Source organism: Schistocerca nitens, chromosome 1 (genome assembly GCF_023898315.1).
Source record: "Schistocerca nitens isolate TAMUIC-IGC-003100 chromosome 1, iqSchNite1.1, whole genome shotgun sequence".
Lineage (NCBI taxonomy): Eukaryota > Metazoa > Arthropoda > Insecta > Orthoptera > Acrididae > Schistocerca > Schistocerca nitens.
The window spans coordinates 1,126,076,316-1,126,093,998 of NC_064614.1; the positions used below are offsets into that span (position 1 = coordinate 1,126,076,316).

General features: G+C 39.1%; 1 protein-coding gene across 1 annotated transcript in view; it reads right to left on the bottom strand.

Moving 5' to 3' along the window:
- The window catches only part of LOC126199313 (mediator of RNA polymerase II transcription subunit 13), a 206,667-nt gene that overhangs the window by 68,962 nt on the left and 120,022 nt on the right, over positions 1 to 17,683 (bottom strand). Inside the window, exons 3-9 of the mRNA XM_049936150.1 lie at positions 13,258 to 13,342; positions 11,501 to 11,584; positions 9,543 to 9,688; positions 8,879 to 9,407; positions 7,978 to 8,181; positions 4,009 to 4,366; positions 1,298 to 1,539 (exon numbers count right to left, since the gene is read on the bottom strand). Of these exons, the coding sequence (XP_049792107.1) occupies positions 1,298 to 1,539; positions 4,009 to 4,366; positions 7,978 to 8,181; positions 8,879 to 9,407; positions 9,543 to 9,688; positions 11,501 to 11,584; positions 13,258 to 13,342 (1,648 nt within the window). The remainder of the gene's footprint in view (positions 1 to 1,297; positions 1,540 to 4,008; positions 4,367 to 7,977; positions 8,182 to 8,878; positions 9,408 to 9,542; positions 9,689 to 11,500; positions 11,585 to 13,257; positions 13,343 to 17,683) is intronic.

Below are 17,683 nucleotides of genomic sequence, written 5' to 3' on the forward strand. Positions count from 1 at the left end.
GCTACAGAAGAATGCTGAAGATTAGATGGGTAGATCACATAACTAATGAGGAGGTACTGAATAGGATTGGGGAGAAGAGGAGTTTGTAGCACAAGTTGACCAGAAGAAGGGATCAGTTGGTAGGACATGTTCTGAGGCATCAAGGGATCACCAATTTAGTATTGGAGGGCTGCGTGGAGGGTAAAAATCGTAGGGGGAGACCAAGAGATGAATACACTAAGCAGATTCAGAAGGATGTAGGTTGCAGTAGGTACTGGGAGATGAAGAAGCTTGCACAGGATAGATTAGCATGGAGAGCTGCATCAACCAGTCTCAGGACTGAAGACCACAACAACAACAACTCCCATCAGCCACCACACCAAGTAGAAGTTGGCAGCAGAAGAGAATAAAGCACAAATTGATCCAATTTTTCCCGATTCAGATCTTTTGAGTAGTGTTTTCTGGTTTCAAGAAACTTGAAACGAATAACCTTTGCACACAGTGCTTAAAGGCCAATGCCATACCTGTGTCACATTACGTCACGTATGTCTGTTTTTTCTCCAAGAACTTTGCTTTTATAAAGCTTAAATTGAGGGAAAATCATAAATACATCAATGTAAAATTGGGTGTGAATTAACATTGTGGACATAGGAAAGTTGAAAGGAAAAATAAAAGAATGTTGTAAACGGCAGGAAAACATTAATTCTGGGAACTTAAAAGTGGGGTTATACTGTATCCAATTTGCTATTCTTCTGATGCAAGAAAACAATATGTGAATAGTAAACATAAAATGATCTACAGATTTCCGAAAAATATATTCTCACTATGGCCAACATGCTGATTGCAAGGGATTCAGGAACCATTTTGACATTAAAATTTTATCATTTATTTTGTGATCTCAGTGCACATTTGTTTTTCTCATATGATTAGTTTCGTTCAAAGTTTCCCATCGCCAGATCTATTTGGCTGCAAATGCAATTCATCATGCCCAGAAGGAAATACACAGAAGAATACTGCCATAAAGTCATACTGTATTATTATATGCAGTTCCATATGGTCATGCCAAGTTGCGTATACAGCTATAATGATCCAAACATGATCAATTTTTACCAAAACTAGTCAGATAAAAAAATAAATGTGCAACTGAGACAATAAAATAAATGATAAAATTTTAAATATATTCTCGACATCATCTTTTTTTTAAAAAAAAGGAAGAAGAAGAAGAAGAAGAAGAAGAGAGAGAGAGAGAAACTACTTAAAAAAATTAACACGGAGCGTCAGAATAAAACCTCATACTCATTTTTTACTGCACACTCACCAAGCATCAATAGCAGAGTAATCATACAACAACTTCAGAGGCTGTTCTTCTTCCATAAGTATATTTTCATATTCCTTTGAAGTAAGGATGGGTCGCTTGAGAAGTGGAACTTCCTGCATTGTAGTTGTTGGATGTGAGGGTGCTGTGGAGTGGGCACTTGCAGGGCCCTGCGAGCCTCCCACACTATCAACAGCTTTTGTTGCAGGTTCAACACTTGATGTAGTGGGATATGGTGAAAACACCTGTGGACAAAGCATACTACATAAAAAAGAGAAACTTCACTATGAAAAATAGATTAGAGCATATTTAGAACAGTTTTCTTTTTAGAAGCTACAGCAAAAGAATATATCTCTGAAGTCCCCTTAACCATAATGATCTGCTAGTGTTGCAGAATAAATAGGAGACACATCAAGATTGTTGATGATTTGCAACAAACTATATGAAGCCAATGCTGACAATAACATGAAATTATGTCTTGATAACAAAATGTGTTAAAGATTCATAGGCAGACAGACAGATGTTGCCTGATATAATTGATATAAGCAAATGGGACTTTAAAAAGTAGAATAAATAGTGTCGCAGTCTCAATCCCTTTGCCTCAGAATTATTCTCCAATTTTTCAAGTTTATCGATGTAACATGTTTGGTCATTCCTTGGATTAGGAAGCATTTAGTTTTGTCTTGATCTTGTTTGTTGCACAGAAGAAGCCAGTTATTTGACAAGTCATCAGATATGTTTACCCTTGCACTGTTCATACAATTCTTTTATAAGGCATGTTTTCACAGGCTTGTATTACAGTGTGCTCACTTCCTTCATATTCCACAGAAAGTGAACACTATTTAAAGTTCTGTACAAGGAAATAGGTCATTTTACAGGAAAGTTGGAGAAAGGTACAAGAAAGAAGTTCAAACTTCCTGGATGGGCATCACAATAAGAACTTTGATGTCCACTAGAGTGTCTAGAGTTTATCTTAAATGGTAAAGTTTAGTAACTTTTTCTCTTACTATAACTGCTAATTTTAGATTACTGTGCACACTTTCATTCATCAGAACCAGAATAATTTTCAGACTGGACAGATAGTATTCATTTCACAAAAAATGGCAACAAGAATAATGGTTGCCATATGACCACAAACATACTCCAAACTACCGTATTTACTCGAATCTAAGCCGCACTTTTTTCCGGTTTTTCCGTATTATTCTTATGCCTAATAGTGATACAATCAGAAATGACTAGATTTTTAAATCTAAGATCACTAATTTCTGTGCAGAATGTAATGTACACGAGAGGCGTCTGCAAAGATTTTCAAACGGAGAAAATTTTTAGCTACACTCTCATTCAGAACATCATACGCAGTCTATTATTTAGTTCTTGTTGATCATTATCAAAGAAAGCAGCAGTGTAAGTAACAACAAATACCAGTCTCTTGGCATTGTTTCGCTAATGAGACAATTCCTCTTTTTTTCTTTAAGCCGCGGTAGCGCGCACAAAAGCAAGCCATGCGGCGACAAACAATGCACGACACAGTACAGTAATGCATTTTCAGCTTAGTGTGATGTAAGCACCTATAATAAAGAGAACGGCACTTATCAGATCAAAGAAAAATAAACAATCAATTCAAACCAGACGAAGTATGCAAAAAAGGAAGGGTACCCGTATAAATACGGACGGAGCGCCTGACGCATAGCAGTGGCTACCTGGTGAAGCTTAACTGCTAAGCTTACGACTCAAACCAAACTACTGTAGCTGTATCGTCATTCATTCGACCTAAATTGTATCTCATATTACAATAGACCAACTTTGTTTCGATTTGGAGGTGCGGCCTAAAACTTTTCTCTCCTCTTTAATTTCGAGTCTCAAATTTCAGGTGCGGCTTAGATTCGGGAAAATTTTTTTCCCTTGATTTCGAGTCTCATTTTTCAGGTGCGGCTTAGATTCGAGTAAATACGGTAAGCTTAGGCAACTAGCAGTGCTATCAATCCATTATCTCCCAAATAAACTTTATCACTGAACATTTAAAACACAACACAAATGAATAAAAATTGCCATCATTGATCATACTTTTAATATTAAAAAAGGTAGGGGGGGTAGAGCAAAATCTAATAACTTTTTTTTAAAAAGCTGATTACATTTCATTATTTACAAACTGGTTCACAACTTTTTAGCCAACATTGAAATTTGCAGGCTGACTAGGATGTTCATGCTGTTTTCAGGTAATAAAGAGCAACAGCTGTGAAAAACGTGAAAATACTGACTGACAATTTGGTAACTAATGTGGTTTTCTAACGGTCAAGTGTGTATGCCACAGACTGTCTTTCACTTTAAACAAGGTAGACCTGCTTATCTATTTAATGCTGTCTTAAGGAATTCAGAGTGTTGAAGTTAGCACACTAATAATTAACATCAACAAACAAAAAAGTTTGGCCTAGCTTTTACAAGTTGTTCTCATTTCCTCCTTGCATGATACTGTTGCAGCTACGGTAGAAGAACATGGTGTGTGGCATACAATTTACGAAGTCTGGGCACTTCTATACAATTTTTCTTTTGGGAACTGCAAGTAACACAGCAACAGTCACATCTTCCAGCTTCAAAAATGATGATATTAGTTGACATTAAATATAATTATTATAATTTTAAACTGTACACTAATATTATCAACCATTAAGTTTATCAATTATTGCAGAAAGATGTGCTTTAGAAATATATCTTACCTGATTAGAAACAGAAGAAACAGATTTTGGACCATTGAGGTCCGAAGGTGTGGCTGCCGGTGTTATCTTGTCCTGAGATTCGAGAGGTGTTGCTGGCTGAGGCTGACCGCCAGTTGATGTTGGTGGATGTGGACTCAGTGTAGGCATTGTGGGATCAGCAGGGGGCACAGAAGCTGGCTGAGAATGCGGATTTGGAAGAGGGGACGGAGCAGCTGATGCAGGAGATCCAACTGACGGCACAGGCAGAGAATCGTTAAGACCTCCACCACTGTGCAAGTTGGGCAGCGGGTTTGGAGTCATCGACTGACCCCGTGGATAGGAAGGTGGGCCACCTGAAGGAGTTCCGGAACCAGCCAGCCTGAAAGAAGTATACAAATTGTGTAACAGGTAAACAAAGAAAAGCAATCGTCTGAGCTAAGAATGAAAAATAATTAATAAATCATTCTTTTGTCTTGTGCTAGTAGCCAATACTTCAGTAGTATTTCAAAGTCTATCTGCTGGTCTGAGATGTGAGTTACAAACAAAAGGTCAAAATCCAGGGATACATTTCAATATGAACTGAGAAACTGGTGTATTATTAACACTGTTTATTTCAAGGTGCAAATTTTTTCTTACTACTTAAATGGGTGATGAAGTTGACCCTGTCCATTAAATTGAGAGAGAGAGAGAGAGAGTGCACTCATGCACTTGTAGATCAAAAGTCCATTAATAATATGGTGTTATACCTACTGAATCAATGACAGACTTTTAATCTGTCCACTGCTCAAAATAAATTCCAAAAGAGAAGGATGGGCTGGCAAGTACTTACCTTCAGCACTGCAACACCCAGCACAGGAGATCAACATGCACAACATTAAATAAAGCCAGTGCGCCTAGCTTTCTGGAACCATAGGTTCTTTCTTCTGGACAAAAAAGGAGAAATATACAGTCAGCATTTAAGTGGGAAAGGAATGGGTGAGGCACTCAGAACCCACGCTAAAGGAACCATCCCTGTCTAAGGTGGAAAGGAAGCCAGCTCATCTGTCTCTTACGGAAGTAAATAAAAAGCCAGCTCGTCTGTCTCTTACGAAAGTAAATAAACTTGCTAATGGGTCTCTGCTTTTTATACAAAATTAAACTTCTCCGGCAACACTTACTTTTCCCTACTGATATCAAAAGCAAATGAGACTAGTATAGTTACTGAATATATTCAATGTGTGTCTTTACAAGGCTCCCTTAAAGGCAGCAAGAGTGTTTTATCATGGATTATTACTTGCTTCATATCAGACATCTACAGTTTGTTTGTATTATGTAGATCTACTTAAAAATGTGAATAATAAAGCAGAAAGACAAGTCCTGACATGTGCAGAACAATATTATTTTTTCTGGAACTCTTCAGGTTTTTTGAAAATACAGTGTAACCCCACTTTTACATTCCGGGAATTGGCATTTCCTGCCGTTTACGCCCCCGTTTTTTTCCTGGTCCCATCAAATTTCCTATGTCCACAATGTTAATTTGCACCCGATTTTGCGCCAACACATTCATCATTTTCCCGTGATTTATGCATTACGAAAAAATGTTTGTGAAGAAGAAATGGCACAATTCTGGCCATCCAGTAGTGTTTATAAATATTATGTGTTTAAGTTTCTTGACACCACAGCACTCCACTCCGTGGATTTGAGCCAGTAAATGTGTAAAAGTTTGAACAATTTGTGCTATATCTCCCGCCGTTGCCAAGCTCTGCTTGGTGTGGTAGCTGATGGGAGTAACTAAGTTCTTTCGAATGAAGATGTCATGACCAATCACAATCAATTCCAAACTGTGTCTATTGCACAAATGCAGTTTCATGATAGTTGTGATCATTGTAACACCTTTGTCGAACCATATTTAGCATGTTTCGGCCTATGGCCACTTGGAGCACTGGTTGACACCGTCATTCACTTTGTGATGCTCAAATGATGTTTTTAGTTTAAACACAGAGCGAGTTACGTATTTTATTCATGCTGAGCAAAACAGGTTTCAAGAATTTATTCTCATTGTCAAGTGCAGTATTTACATATGTATTTTTTGTGATGTTACACAAACAATGTGAGTGACAGTTTGCGTGAGTGTGTGGTTTTCTACATAACTGATGAGGCACAGTACCTGATAACCTCAAAAAGATGACTACAGCGCAAGAGATGCAGAATAACGCACATTCAAACACCGTACAAAATACTTATGTACATATTTGCACTTAACGAGAAAAATTTCTCGAAATGTGTTGTGCTAAGCATAAAAAAAAAAAAAATTGTAACTAGTGCAGTATTTCATTCTTTAAATAATGAGTGTAAGTTGCTGGCTTTCAAAAACATCGATTATGACACATGAAATTGAGTCAAACGTTCCTACTTCCCAGACAGTTATAAGTTCTAGTTATATCAGCGGTTTTCATTAGATGATAAACCTTCATTAGATAATAAACAAATCCCTGACAAGTATTCTGATGCCTGTTATGTACATATATCATACATAATGTGCACGGAGGTATCCTATACTTTTAAACCATAAAACGTTATTTCCCAAGTTTTGCATTTTCCCGCCATCTACACTTTTTTTTTTTTATTTGAAAAAGTGTAAAAGTGGGGTTTCACTGTAACAGTAGTAAAATAGCACCAAAACAAAGGAACTCCACAGTTTACTAAAACTACAGCATTATTAAGCAACATTTACGTGTAGGCAAATTCTCTCTCATAAATATGAAACTATGGAAACAAAAGGTGGGGGGGGGGGGGGGGGGAAACACACACACAGCCCCAGTCACACTGTCATGATGTCCTGCGTAGCAATGTTTAGTAGCACAATTTTATGACATGTTCAAATTATACCAAAACGCCAAGAGTATCAACATATTGTCAAGAACAATATCAAAGCAACAAAGCATGCACTATTCCAGAATATTACTACTTCTGAGAACCAGTAATAGGATGCATTGTGCCATGCACAAGTACTAATAACGCACATTCAAGTAACAATAATTTTAAGCCTAGCATAGAAGTAAAAGCACAAAAATGAAACTTCTAATAAAACACAACATACTGGAAACACAAATCAGGATTGTGATCTGAAGTTCTATGCCAAACAAGTAAATAGTTATTGTTAAGTTAAATACATACCCTGCCAACTGAGGGAAAAAAAAGTGATTAGTGTGTCTCTGCCTTCATTAAAAGGCACCCAATGGCAAATAAGTAATAAGAAGGCAGATCAGAGTTTAATTACCCATAAGGCTACAGACTAAAGCAGATTCTAGAAGTCGTGCTACCAAGCCGCCAGTTTTCTCTCATTCCAGATTTTGCATGTTTGATTCATTGAATAAAAAATAATTCCAGTTTGAGGCAAGATTCTTTAAAATTCCACCCAAGAATGTTCTCTCTTGCCCATAAGTAAACAGCTTAAAGCACTCTTAACATGAATATGTAACAGTGGTCTTTAAAAAGTAAAACAAATCCAGTGAAAACATATGCACATACCTGGACACACAACACGTGAAGCACAAATTAAAGCACTGACTAGATTTCCTGTCACACGCCTTGTTACAGTGAAGGTAATTGATAAAATTACTTTAATTCGTGTTAGGATTACAAACAGAAGCAAATACATACAACTTTCAAATGCAAACAATCGTATTTTAGCCAGTCATCCATTTAATAGTGACTGAACAAATACTTGCATACATTTGACAAGCATAAATCACAGTCATTGATATGCCCTGCACAGAAGTTACATTTAACACCCACTCAGTGCATGAAATAATACTCATCCCATTTAAAAACACGGAATGTGCAATCCATAAGCAATGGCCCAATTTACATGACTGCATTTAAAAGTGATTCTGAAAAACACTCCAAAACGTACCTCGAGAAGAGATCACTCACAACAGTCTTAGAGTAACTTTTGGATGTTACGGTAAATTTAAAGTAAGATAATGCCTGTAGTGTTCGTCTACGAACCTCGAAAGGGGCACAGCTACTTCAAGAGGACAAGGCGCCTCCTCGCCGAGGGGTGGGCGTCGATGGAAAGGTGTCACACCACCCCGCCCGCACCCACGGACACCCTTCTCATTTTTTTCACCCTTCAGAGTTTTCATACCCCCGCTAGAATTAGCTCCACCCTTGATCAGGGCTATTTGTTTAGCACCAGAAGCTTTTTTATACCTGCAAGTTCGGAAGCATTACATTTGTGTGACATGATAGCTTTTACTTACTTACAACATAACATTAACTTTCCTGGTCCTGTGAACTTGGTAAAAAGGAAGCTACAACTTTCACAGCAAGCTCTATTGAAATGCAAATAGAAAACTAAGATTACATGAAAGAGAAATGAAGATAAAATCTACAGTACAACAAATGAGCAATAACAACCCAGTCAAAGTATCTCTGACAACTTAGGATACAAAAGCTAAAAGAAGGAAATCTCGAAGTTTTAAACATGCTACCTGCAATGAATGCAATAATAGATCAAAATAATGTCATGCAATCACCAGATCAACATGTTCTATTTCTACATACACCGAATAAAAGGAACAACTGTATCACGTCGCATACGTTTAGCGTATTGAATAGAGAAACTGTTCACTCTAAACACAAAAATAGTGCGAGCAAGAAACAGCAGTATTCCCATGTCACGAGACTATTATTAACTGAAGTATCACATGTAGGAATCTTTATTGTACACATTAACATCTATGGTAACATTAAGAATGCACATTAAGTTTAGACATGCTTACAGGGGTGTCTAGACAACCGTTACTTTATGCCTGGTGAGATTTTTACTACCATATAAATCATAAAACAGGCAGAGATTGAAGTAGAAACAATGAATGTAAAATGTTGCTCTGCAACCTTGACTCACTTAGAACAATTGCAGGGAGCTTTCCTGGTAGGGTCTGCAAACTCCCAGAGGCCTGTTGCGGGCGATGCCTGCTCATGTTGTTCATGCTGTGTGGGATTCAAAGCATTGTCCTGCCACACATTCTCAGTCAGGCATGCTGCTGGACCAGGACTCTGATGTGAAGGTGGCGGAGGTGGGGTGGAAGTGTCTGCAGGTGCAGTGGTCGCTGGAAGGCTGACGGAGCGGAGAACTGCATCTGCAGCTGCCGCAGGAGACAGTCCCAACGTTGCTCGATTTGGAGCCGCAGATGGATCATCCATGTCAGTGACAAGCACATAGCACCTGGGATAGCGCATTTTTGTGCCACCCACCAGTACCTCTACTGCAGGGGGAAGTGCAGACTCTTCACCTCCTCCGTCACGACTTGAGCACTTTGGCCCAAGGGGAAAAAACTGCCGCCAGTCTTCTAAGTGTCGCTGGACTTGCACGTCGGTGCTCTTGTAAACCTGGCCAGTTAGGGTACCAGCCATACCATACGGAGCAAGAATCACTGTAAATTTGGTCCTCTTTAGTCAAGTATTGTCATAATTATGTATCTTAAGGACAATAATAATTAAATATGCAGTTAATTCTGTGTAGATACTAGTGATATGTAGTGGAACATGGAACAGGTCAATCTCATTACCTGGAATACCTGATGAAGAAGCCTGTGCCTGCTGAAGATGTTGCCAAGTTAAACTGCGAACTAGCGGATGAGTGCGAACGTCGATACTTGCACACACGGTGCTCTCACCGTGGACAAAAAATGCGAAGGAGAAAGAGAAGTGTGTGCTGAAAATAGAACAATGCAAGTCAGTACACATCACATTTAATGAAACCCAATAAAATTGCAATTTTATGAGAAGGAAAGTTGCTACTCATCATATAGTGGAGATGCTAAGTCGCAGATAGTCCTTGCTGTGACTCACCATCTTCACTATATGATGAGTAGCAACTTTCCTACTCATAATATTGTTACATTCCATCCTAGATTTTCCATTGGATGAATTGCAATATCTTTTTTCACTGAATAATACCACAGTCTTAAAAACATTTGGTATGTATACAGCACATTCAGTAAGAATATATTGGTGTCTGTTCCTACAATATTTACAATACATGATCCTCTTCTACCTGCTCCAATGTGGACTCCTGGAGCAAGGCCAACCAATAACCAAATCCAAAAACAATTGCTCCTAGCTTTCACAAATGTCTAGAGAGGCATGAATGCACAACAAACACTTAAGACTAGGTGCACATGTCATGAAGCAAGGGATGTGTCATGGACTTGAGATAGAAGCTGATCATACCTTATGTAGAACGAAAAACATGCAACAGCCCTGTGTCAATCAGTTCTTATTTATTTTTCCTTAAGTTACTAGTTTCAGCATTTCACGGGTGCCACCCTCAGGCCCCTGACCATACAATACAGACACACGACACACTCACACACAAGATATACATAAAACAAGATATAATACAGGTACAGCACACCTGCATTACCCGATGCTCTAATCCTCAGGAGCTAGAGGGTGGCACCACTGAAGTGCCGAAACTGTTAGATTTCATCTTGGTGACGAATTTCAGAAAGTTTAGATAAATATGTTCATAAATATTTGTTTTAACAGGCTTGTCTAACTGATTTGTATTTCAGCAAACAGAAATTAAGATGCTTCTCCTACGTAAATAATACCTTGGATTTCATTTTTTACTTCCTTTATTCCTTATATCAATTTATTCACACCAATTATGTACTTAAATTCTGACTTCATAACACAAAATTTGTATTTGTGATGAAACTGAAATTCTGAACTTAGAAGCATTTGGGCATTCAAATAAATTTGATGGGATCAAGCGAAAATTTTTGCCGGACCAGGACTCAAACTGTGAGATTGTCATGGAGATACTGAAGGAACTGAACTGGAAGGCTCTTGAAGGTAGATGTAAACTATCCCAAGAAAGTCTACAAACAAAGTTTCAAGAACTGGCTTTAAATGATTACTCTAGGAATATACTACAACCCCCTACATATCGTTCACATAGGCATCGTGAAGATAGGACTGCACGCATACAGACATTCAAATAATTATTCTTCTCGTGCTCCATATGTGAATAGAATAGGAAGAAACCCTAGGAACTGGTACAATGGGGCATACCCTCTGCCATGTACCCCACGATGGTTTGCAGAGTACAGATGAAGATATAGATGCAGAAACCCAGATTTCTCACTTCATGTATGAGATCACCTTAACTACTTTGGCTATTTGAGCACACTTCGTGTCCAACCCAAATTCCTAACTTGTTGTACACTATGTACATAGCATCCCCTGTCCATTATCCTTATTGCTCGCAGCCTCATGCTGATTACTCCAGAGGTCAGATGAAGAGCGCATCTGCACTGAAGGATCATTAACTGCTGTCAAGGCACATACATTTGTGTGTTCTTTCAGACATGTCCAAAAGAAAAAACACATTATTATTCTTAGGAATTTTAAGTTTAGTAAATTCAACCGTACATAATACAATCAACAAATGACCAATTATTTCTGTTCACTCAAATATCAGAGGTACTATTTCTGGAGTAAAGGAAGGTTTATTACGCACCTGGCACCTATCATCTTTTCTGAGCCTTCATAAGGCTGTATAAACCACTTGCCAAGACGAACAAAATCGCGTGATAACAGGCACCTGTAACAGAAAATATTAAGAAACATGTAAACACACTCGGAATTAAATATTTATAACCCATCTAACAGCATATCTGTGTGTAATTATTTGTTACATTTCAGACAAATTATGTTTACTGAGTAATGAATAAAATGGTACAGATATAGGATCTAGGGATATTCCTGTGTCTGCACATAACTGAGCTTGAACCAATAACATGTAAGCAGTATACTTCTGCTTACAAATGGACTAAATCCATCATGTGCAACACTCTACATGACTCGTCACCTTGACTGAGTAATTGTCAGTTTCTAAAAATAGACATTTTCTTGAAAAGGGTATTTAAAACGATTTCAGTACTGTCCATTCCTCAGTAAATACCTCTTTTCCTGTTGTTAAGGTCACATTGTGCATCTATTCCACCTGCAACTGGACCAGTGTTTCACCATCTACAACTTCAGCGTCTTATTGCTGTGTCTCCTTTTGTACTACTGCAGTTATACATTGTTTCATTGTGTTTTGACTAAAATGTGACAATACTCAAATGCAGATTTACAATTTATCATATTTTATGGCAATAATATTTTAGTAAATAATTAAAATGTATTTTCTGTTGTTGTATTTTCTGTTGTTTAACCCTTTCAAAATAACGTGTTGCTATTCTCATATTTCAAATACAAAACAGCTAGGCCTCTTCAAATGAGAATACTGGTTTGAACATTAATTTGGCTCGATAAAAGATTACAGCTGAATACATACTCAGGAAACATGGTTACAGACTCATTGCCTGGTCCTTCGTTTTACCTTCTTCATATCTGTGCCAGTTCATGTCACTGCTAACCAAAAGAAAGTTTCATGGTTTGTCAAACTTGAGCATCCTCCCTCATTTACTAATGTTACTGTCTTCATCCATTAGGCAGATAAAGACTATTACGGAAATGACCCAGAAGAAACTGAACACAGGATAGTTTTGTATTTTTTTTAAAGGTCTCTTCAGATACATGGAGATATCAAAAATCCTAAAATATAAAGAAAAATATGTTTCATATTACTGAAATCATGACTCACATCACATATTCAATTTCACCCATTTGAGTTTCACTTGCTTTTGAAATCCACATCTACATTCAATTTTAGTCATTTGCTTTTTGTTGCATTTACAGTCATTAGTTTGGGAAACAGTGCCATTCTGATGATAAAATGAACTTTCTAAAAAGTGTTTTGCAAAATAATTACACTACCTGCATTGAAGTAGGCAAAAATTCATTCATTTTTCAACTACATAGATTTTATTCATTATGGGAAATAAAGCTTCTCGTTTTATGACAAAATACTAGAAATATTTTTGCCTTCCAAGTTGTCTCAATTGAAAGGTCAATTATTTTATAAATTTCAACTGCACAATGCAGTGAAGCCAAGAAAATTTCTAAAAAACAACAGCAAATTCAGGATCAGTGCTACATATATAAGTTTTAAGCTACTGGCGTGACTTTTTCTCACGCTGTACAACTGACAGATTCAAATGACTAATATGAAAATAATTAACTTTGATACATTTTTAACGTATCCATGAAAATAAACTTCTGAGAATCACTCTAAAGAGCCTCTGTAGTTTATTTACACAATCATTGGGCACAGTCTTGTGAACACTGGAGTAGTTGGGATCAAAACTTAGTTTTCATGTCACTACTTACCTCTCTATTAGATTATGCAGTGCCTTGAAGAGTAGTGAGCGACACTCATAGGACAGACCACTCTCCCACGAGCCCTGCTCCCCTTCTGCAGCACAGAAGAAAGAGTGAATGTTTAACACAGAATGCAAATAACAGTCATACCATAAAATGTACAAACATAAATCCAAGTGTTATGTACATGGGCAAATGAGAAATTTCTAGGTACATGAGTTTTTTATGTCAATTACATAAAAAATTTAATACTTATGCATTACATCTACATATTAACTCCATAAGCCACTTAGAGTGCCCAGTGCATGGCGAATTTTACCAATATTACAGACTTTCTCTTTCATTCCATTTAAGTGTTTAGTAAGGAAGGAATCACTGTCTACAAAGCACTGTACACTCCCTAATTTCTCTTTATCATATTCTCACGGTCTCTACACAACATATACTATGCCGAGAGCATAATGATTGCGCAGGTTCTCTGAACTGACACAATGGGGTCCTGCGAGAATGAAGATGGTTTTTGTCCAAGGATTCTCATTCGGGGAAGTTCCCCGAGTATTTCTGCTACAGTTTCATAGGGGCAATATTGTCCTGTTACGACGCTACCTGCAATTACCCAAATTCATATAATATCTTTCCAATTTGCTGTATTAGTATATCGTTCGCAGTTTCTTCCACAGACGCATTGCATTTTCCCAACACAGGCCTTCCGACGAACCTAAGTCCGCCATTTGCCATTAGTACTACTGATTTTACGTGACCGTCCCAATTCTTAGTATTTCACCTAAATAACTGTGCGATGAGACCTGCTCGGTAAATCGGCAGCTATTTGGTTCTTTTTTTCCTCTTTATAGGCATTATCGTGCATTTATCCAAATTTAAAGAGAGCAGCCATTACATCGAGTGGAAATTTAGTCCAAGTCTGAGAACAGTCCAAAGACGGTAATTTCCTGAGTTCCTACTTCATTTCTTTGGGCCACACCCATTCTTACTTTTGTTTCTATTGAACATTCTCCGTCCAATACAAAGCAGTGGGTTTTACTAGTCTAATATTCCTCGAGACTTTCACGTATCTGTGAAGATAGTCCGTACGATCGATTTCGGTTAGTAGTTGACGATGCGGTACTGCATTGCGGAAATCTAGGAAGACTGAATCTACCCATTCACCTGTCCTACTGCTTTATGGGCATAACACTATAAGTTTTCTACTCATCGACTCCAAAATGAACAAAAGTTCAATTTGTTGGGGATATGTGGGAAGCTGGCAGAAGACTGGTCCACGGGAGGCGCTGAATGGGCGACGCGGCGGCGGGGTGGACAATGACCCGCTGCTGGAAGGTCAGCGCGCCTTGCCGCGCCGCGGCCGGGCTAGCGGATTCCAGAGCAGCGCAGCAGCGCTCATCGCTCCCGCGCCCCGACGTTGCCACGCTACGCCGCGCCGCGCCACACCGCGTCGCGAACGCCCGCCCGGCACACTTTCGCGAGCTCTGGCACCGTGCCTCTTCTCTGAGCAGGCACCTGCTTACCGGCTACCGTGACGCCTTCTGCGGCTGCTACAGGACGTTTTCTAAGACGCTACAGAGCGCCCGAGTCCATAAACACCGAACCCAGAAAGCTCAAATGGTCCGTTGACGTTGCTGTCATCTACCCTCCACCTACATTCTGAAAGCCACCTTACGGTGTGTGGCGTAGCGTACTTCTCCGTACCAATATAATTTGAAGGGGTCGGCGGAAGAAAGTGCTTAACAATAAAAATGTGTTACTGCATATATATGATTGGTTAAATTCAAATACAATAACATAAATTCAATAATAGAAACTATTTACATACTACACACCGCTTTCTAGCGGTACATATGAAACCAAATGCTGCCGGCCACTGGTGGCCGAGCGGTTCTGGCGCTACAGTCTGCGACCGCTACGGTCGCAGGTTCGAATCTTGCCTCGGGCATGGGTGTGTGTGTGTGTGTGTGTGTGTGTGTGTGTGTGTGTGTGTGTGTACGGTCGCAGGTTCGAATCTTGCCTCGGGCATGGGTGTGTGTGTGTGTGTGTGTGTGTGTGTGTGTGTGTGTGTGTTGTCCTTAGGTTAGTTAGGTTTAAGTAGGGGACTTATGACCTCAGCAGTTGAGTCCCATAGTGCTCAGAGTCATTTGAACCAAATGCTAACATCACACTATTCGACAATACAACTGATAAAACATGACCAGACTAACACCTATCTAATTGAAGTTTTTAACACTTTCTTCCTTTCCTCTTCCAATTGCGCACTGCTGTAGCCTCGGAATGAAGTCTAATTTCTCTATTTTCTCGTCATGGCCATGTAACGAGATCTACGAGTATACAAGAAGAAATTTGTTGCTCCACTCATTTAGGAATTTCTCCGTAATGCACAGCGCCAGCAACGTTATTTGGTGAACTGCCCCATAATGCTCTCGCGCTTACTACACAAACCTGTAACGAAATGCAGCCATCTTCTTCGAATCTCTCTCTTCCCCCGTCGTGCTACATAGTGCAGTACTGAAGAATTAGTCGAACGTGTGTTTCTTAAGCCACTTTTCATCGTGAATTAACGTCTACCTTAAGATTCTGCAATTAGATGTCAGCTTGAGGATTTGTTTTCCTGCAACTAGTTTTAATTTTGGGAATCTGTGGTAACGTCTTCTGGGACCAAACTGCGGAGGTCATCGGACCGTAAGCTTAAACTAACTTGCGCCAAGGACAACACACAGACACACCCATGCCCGAGGGAGGGCTCGAACCTCCGTCGAGGAGAGCCGCGGGGGCCGTGACAAGAAGCCCTACACCACGCGGCCAGTTCTAAAGTGACCACGCCACTTTAGGCTGCTCTGGACGTTTACCCCGAGGTATTTTAAAGCGGTTATTGTTTCCAGTGATACATCGCTAACAAATTGAACGTTAATGGAGCTCTCTGCCTACTTGTGTGTGATTCGTTACATTTAGAACCAAACCTCGGTCTTTCGCTATAGTCTTCCGGTGTTGCAATCTTCCCACAGATATCCTCCTCTTCCGCAAACAGCATCATAGAGCTTCCGTCGTTAAATCTCCCCCCTCCCCCGATTCACTTGGTTTCTTTACGGCATTTTTCCTCGTAATGGTCTGATACAAGAGTGCAAAGCTGAGACGTGGACTAATTTACTGGCTGAAAAATGTTTGGACTGCGCTTTACTCACTTCCATCGTCGGGTATAATTACACTATCTGTGGCAACGAAATATTTATGAGATTTTTTTTTGCAGGGACGATTTAAGACGGAATGATTGCATTATTCTTTCTGTGCATTGAGTACACGCCACAATGGCACGCATTGCAGGAACTTTAAGCATACTTTTGAACGTTCTGTTCAAGTTGACCGCAGTTAGGGTGCCTGACGCATATGGCACCCCCCACCCCAGAAACATACAGAAATGGTCTTTTCACAGGCCGTGGACACCTACCTGTCAACAGGGGTCGCCAATGATTATAATCCGTTCATCATAAGAATAAACCTGATGTAAACAAACATAAACGCGATGTTTGGTCAGATGCCAGTAGGTCCTACTTATGAATTAGATATCTTATTACTAAGTAACGTTAACTGTAAGATATTCAAACGTATTAACAGACATCAACGTGTTTCTTAATCAAGCTACGTAATTTTTATTTCAAAAATCGTGTACAGTTACAGCCTCTGCAGCATTGTGCGCTGATTGTCGCGCTGTTGTTATTCGTGCGTTGATTCAATTCTCTCTTGTATAATTTTTTTCTCGTTCAACTTTAAATACCTACATCTCGTAATTATAAAAATCATCATTTTTTATGTATAATGCACGTCTTTTTGTTTCTAATTACATATTCGACGCAAAATTCCTATTTCCATTTCAAATACAAATTCTTAATCATCGATGTTTCATGAAAAATTGTTCATAAAAGTTGTTTAAATTAGGTAAACATAATTTAATTTTTAGGGCCAAAATGAAAAACCAAATTCTCTTTATTTGGACTATGTCCATCGTTTTATGCCACAGAGGTAGGTAAGTATCGCAGAAACATGAAAAACAATCATTTTCACAACATCGAGCACAACATACAAATGTTGCATATTTACATTTGCTACTGTACCATTACACTATGAATCCAACGGAACTGCTCTGGAGCCAAGCTGCCGGATTTGGCCCGAGAAGTAACAAGACTAAGCCCCAGACGTACTGGAACTAACGCATTCAGCTATTTCACACGTCACTGCCGAACGCTGGCGGGATTTAGAACGGATTGTCATAACAGAAGAAGAGAAAATGCTACGGCTGGTTGGCTTCGTGGATCCTGTTGTAGATAGGCCCGTTATCAACGTAGCAGGTGACACCTCCAGAACTTAAATGCATTTCTCGGTTCCGGATACGGAAGGAGCTAAGATATTACCAGATGACTGACTAAGCAAT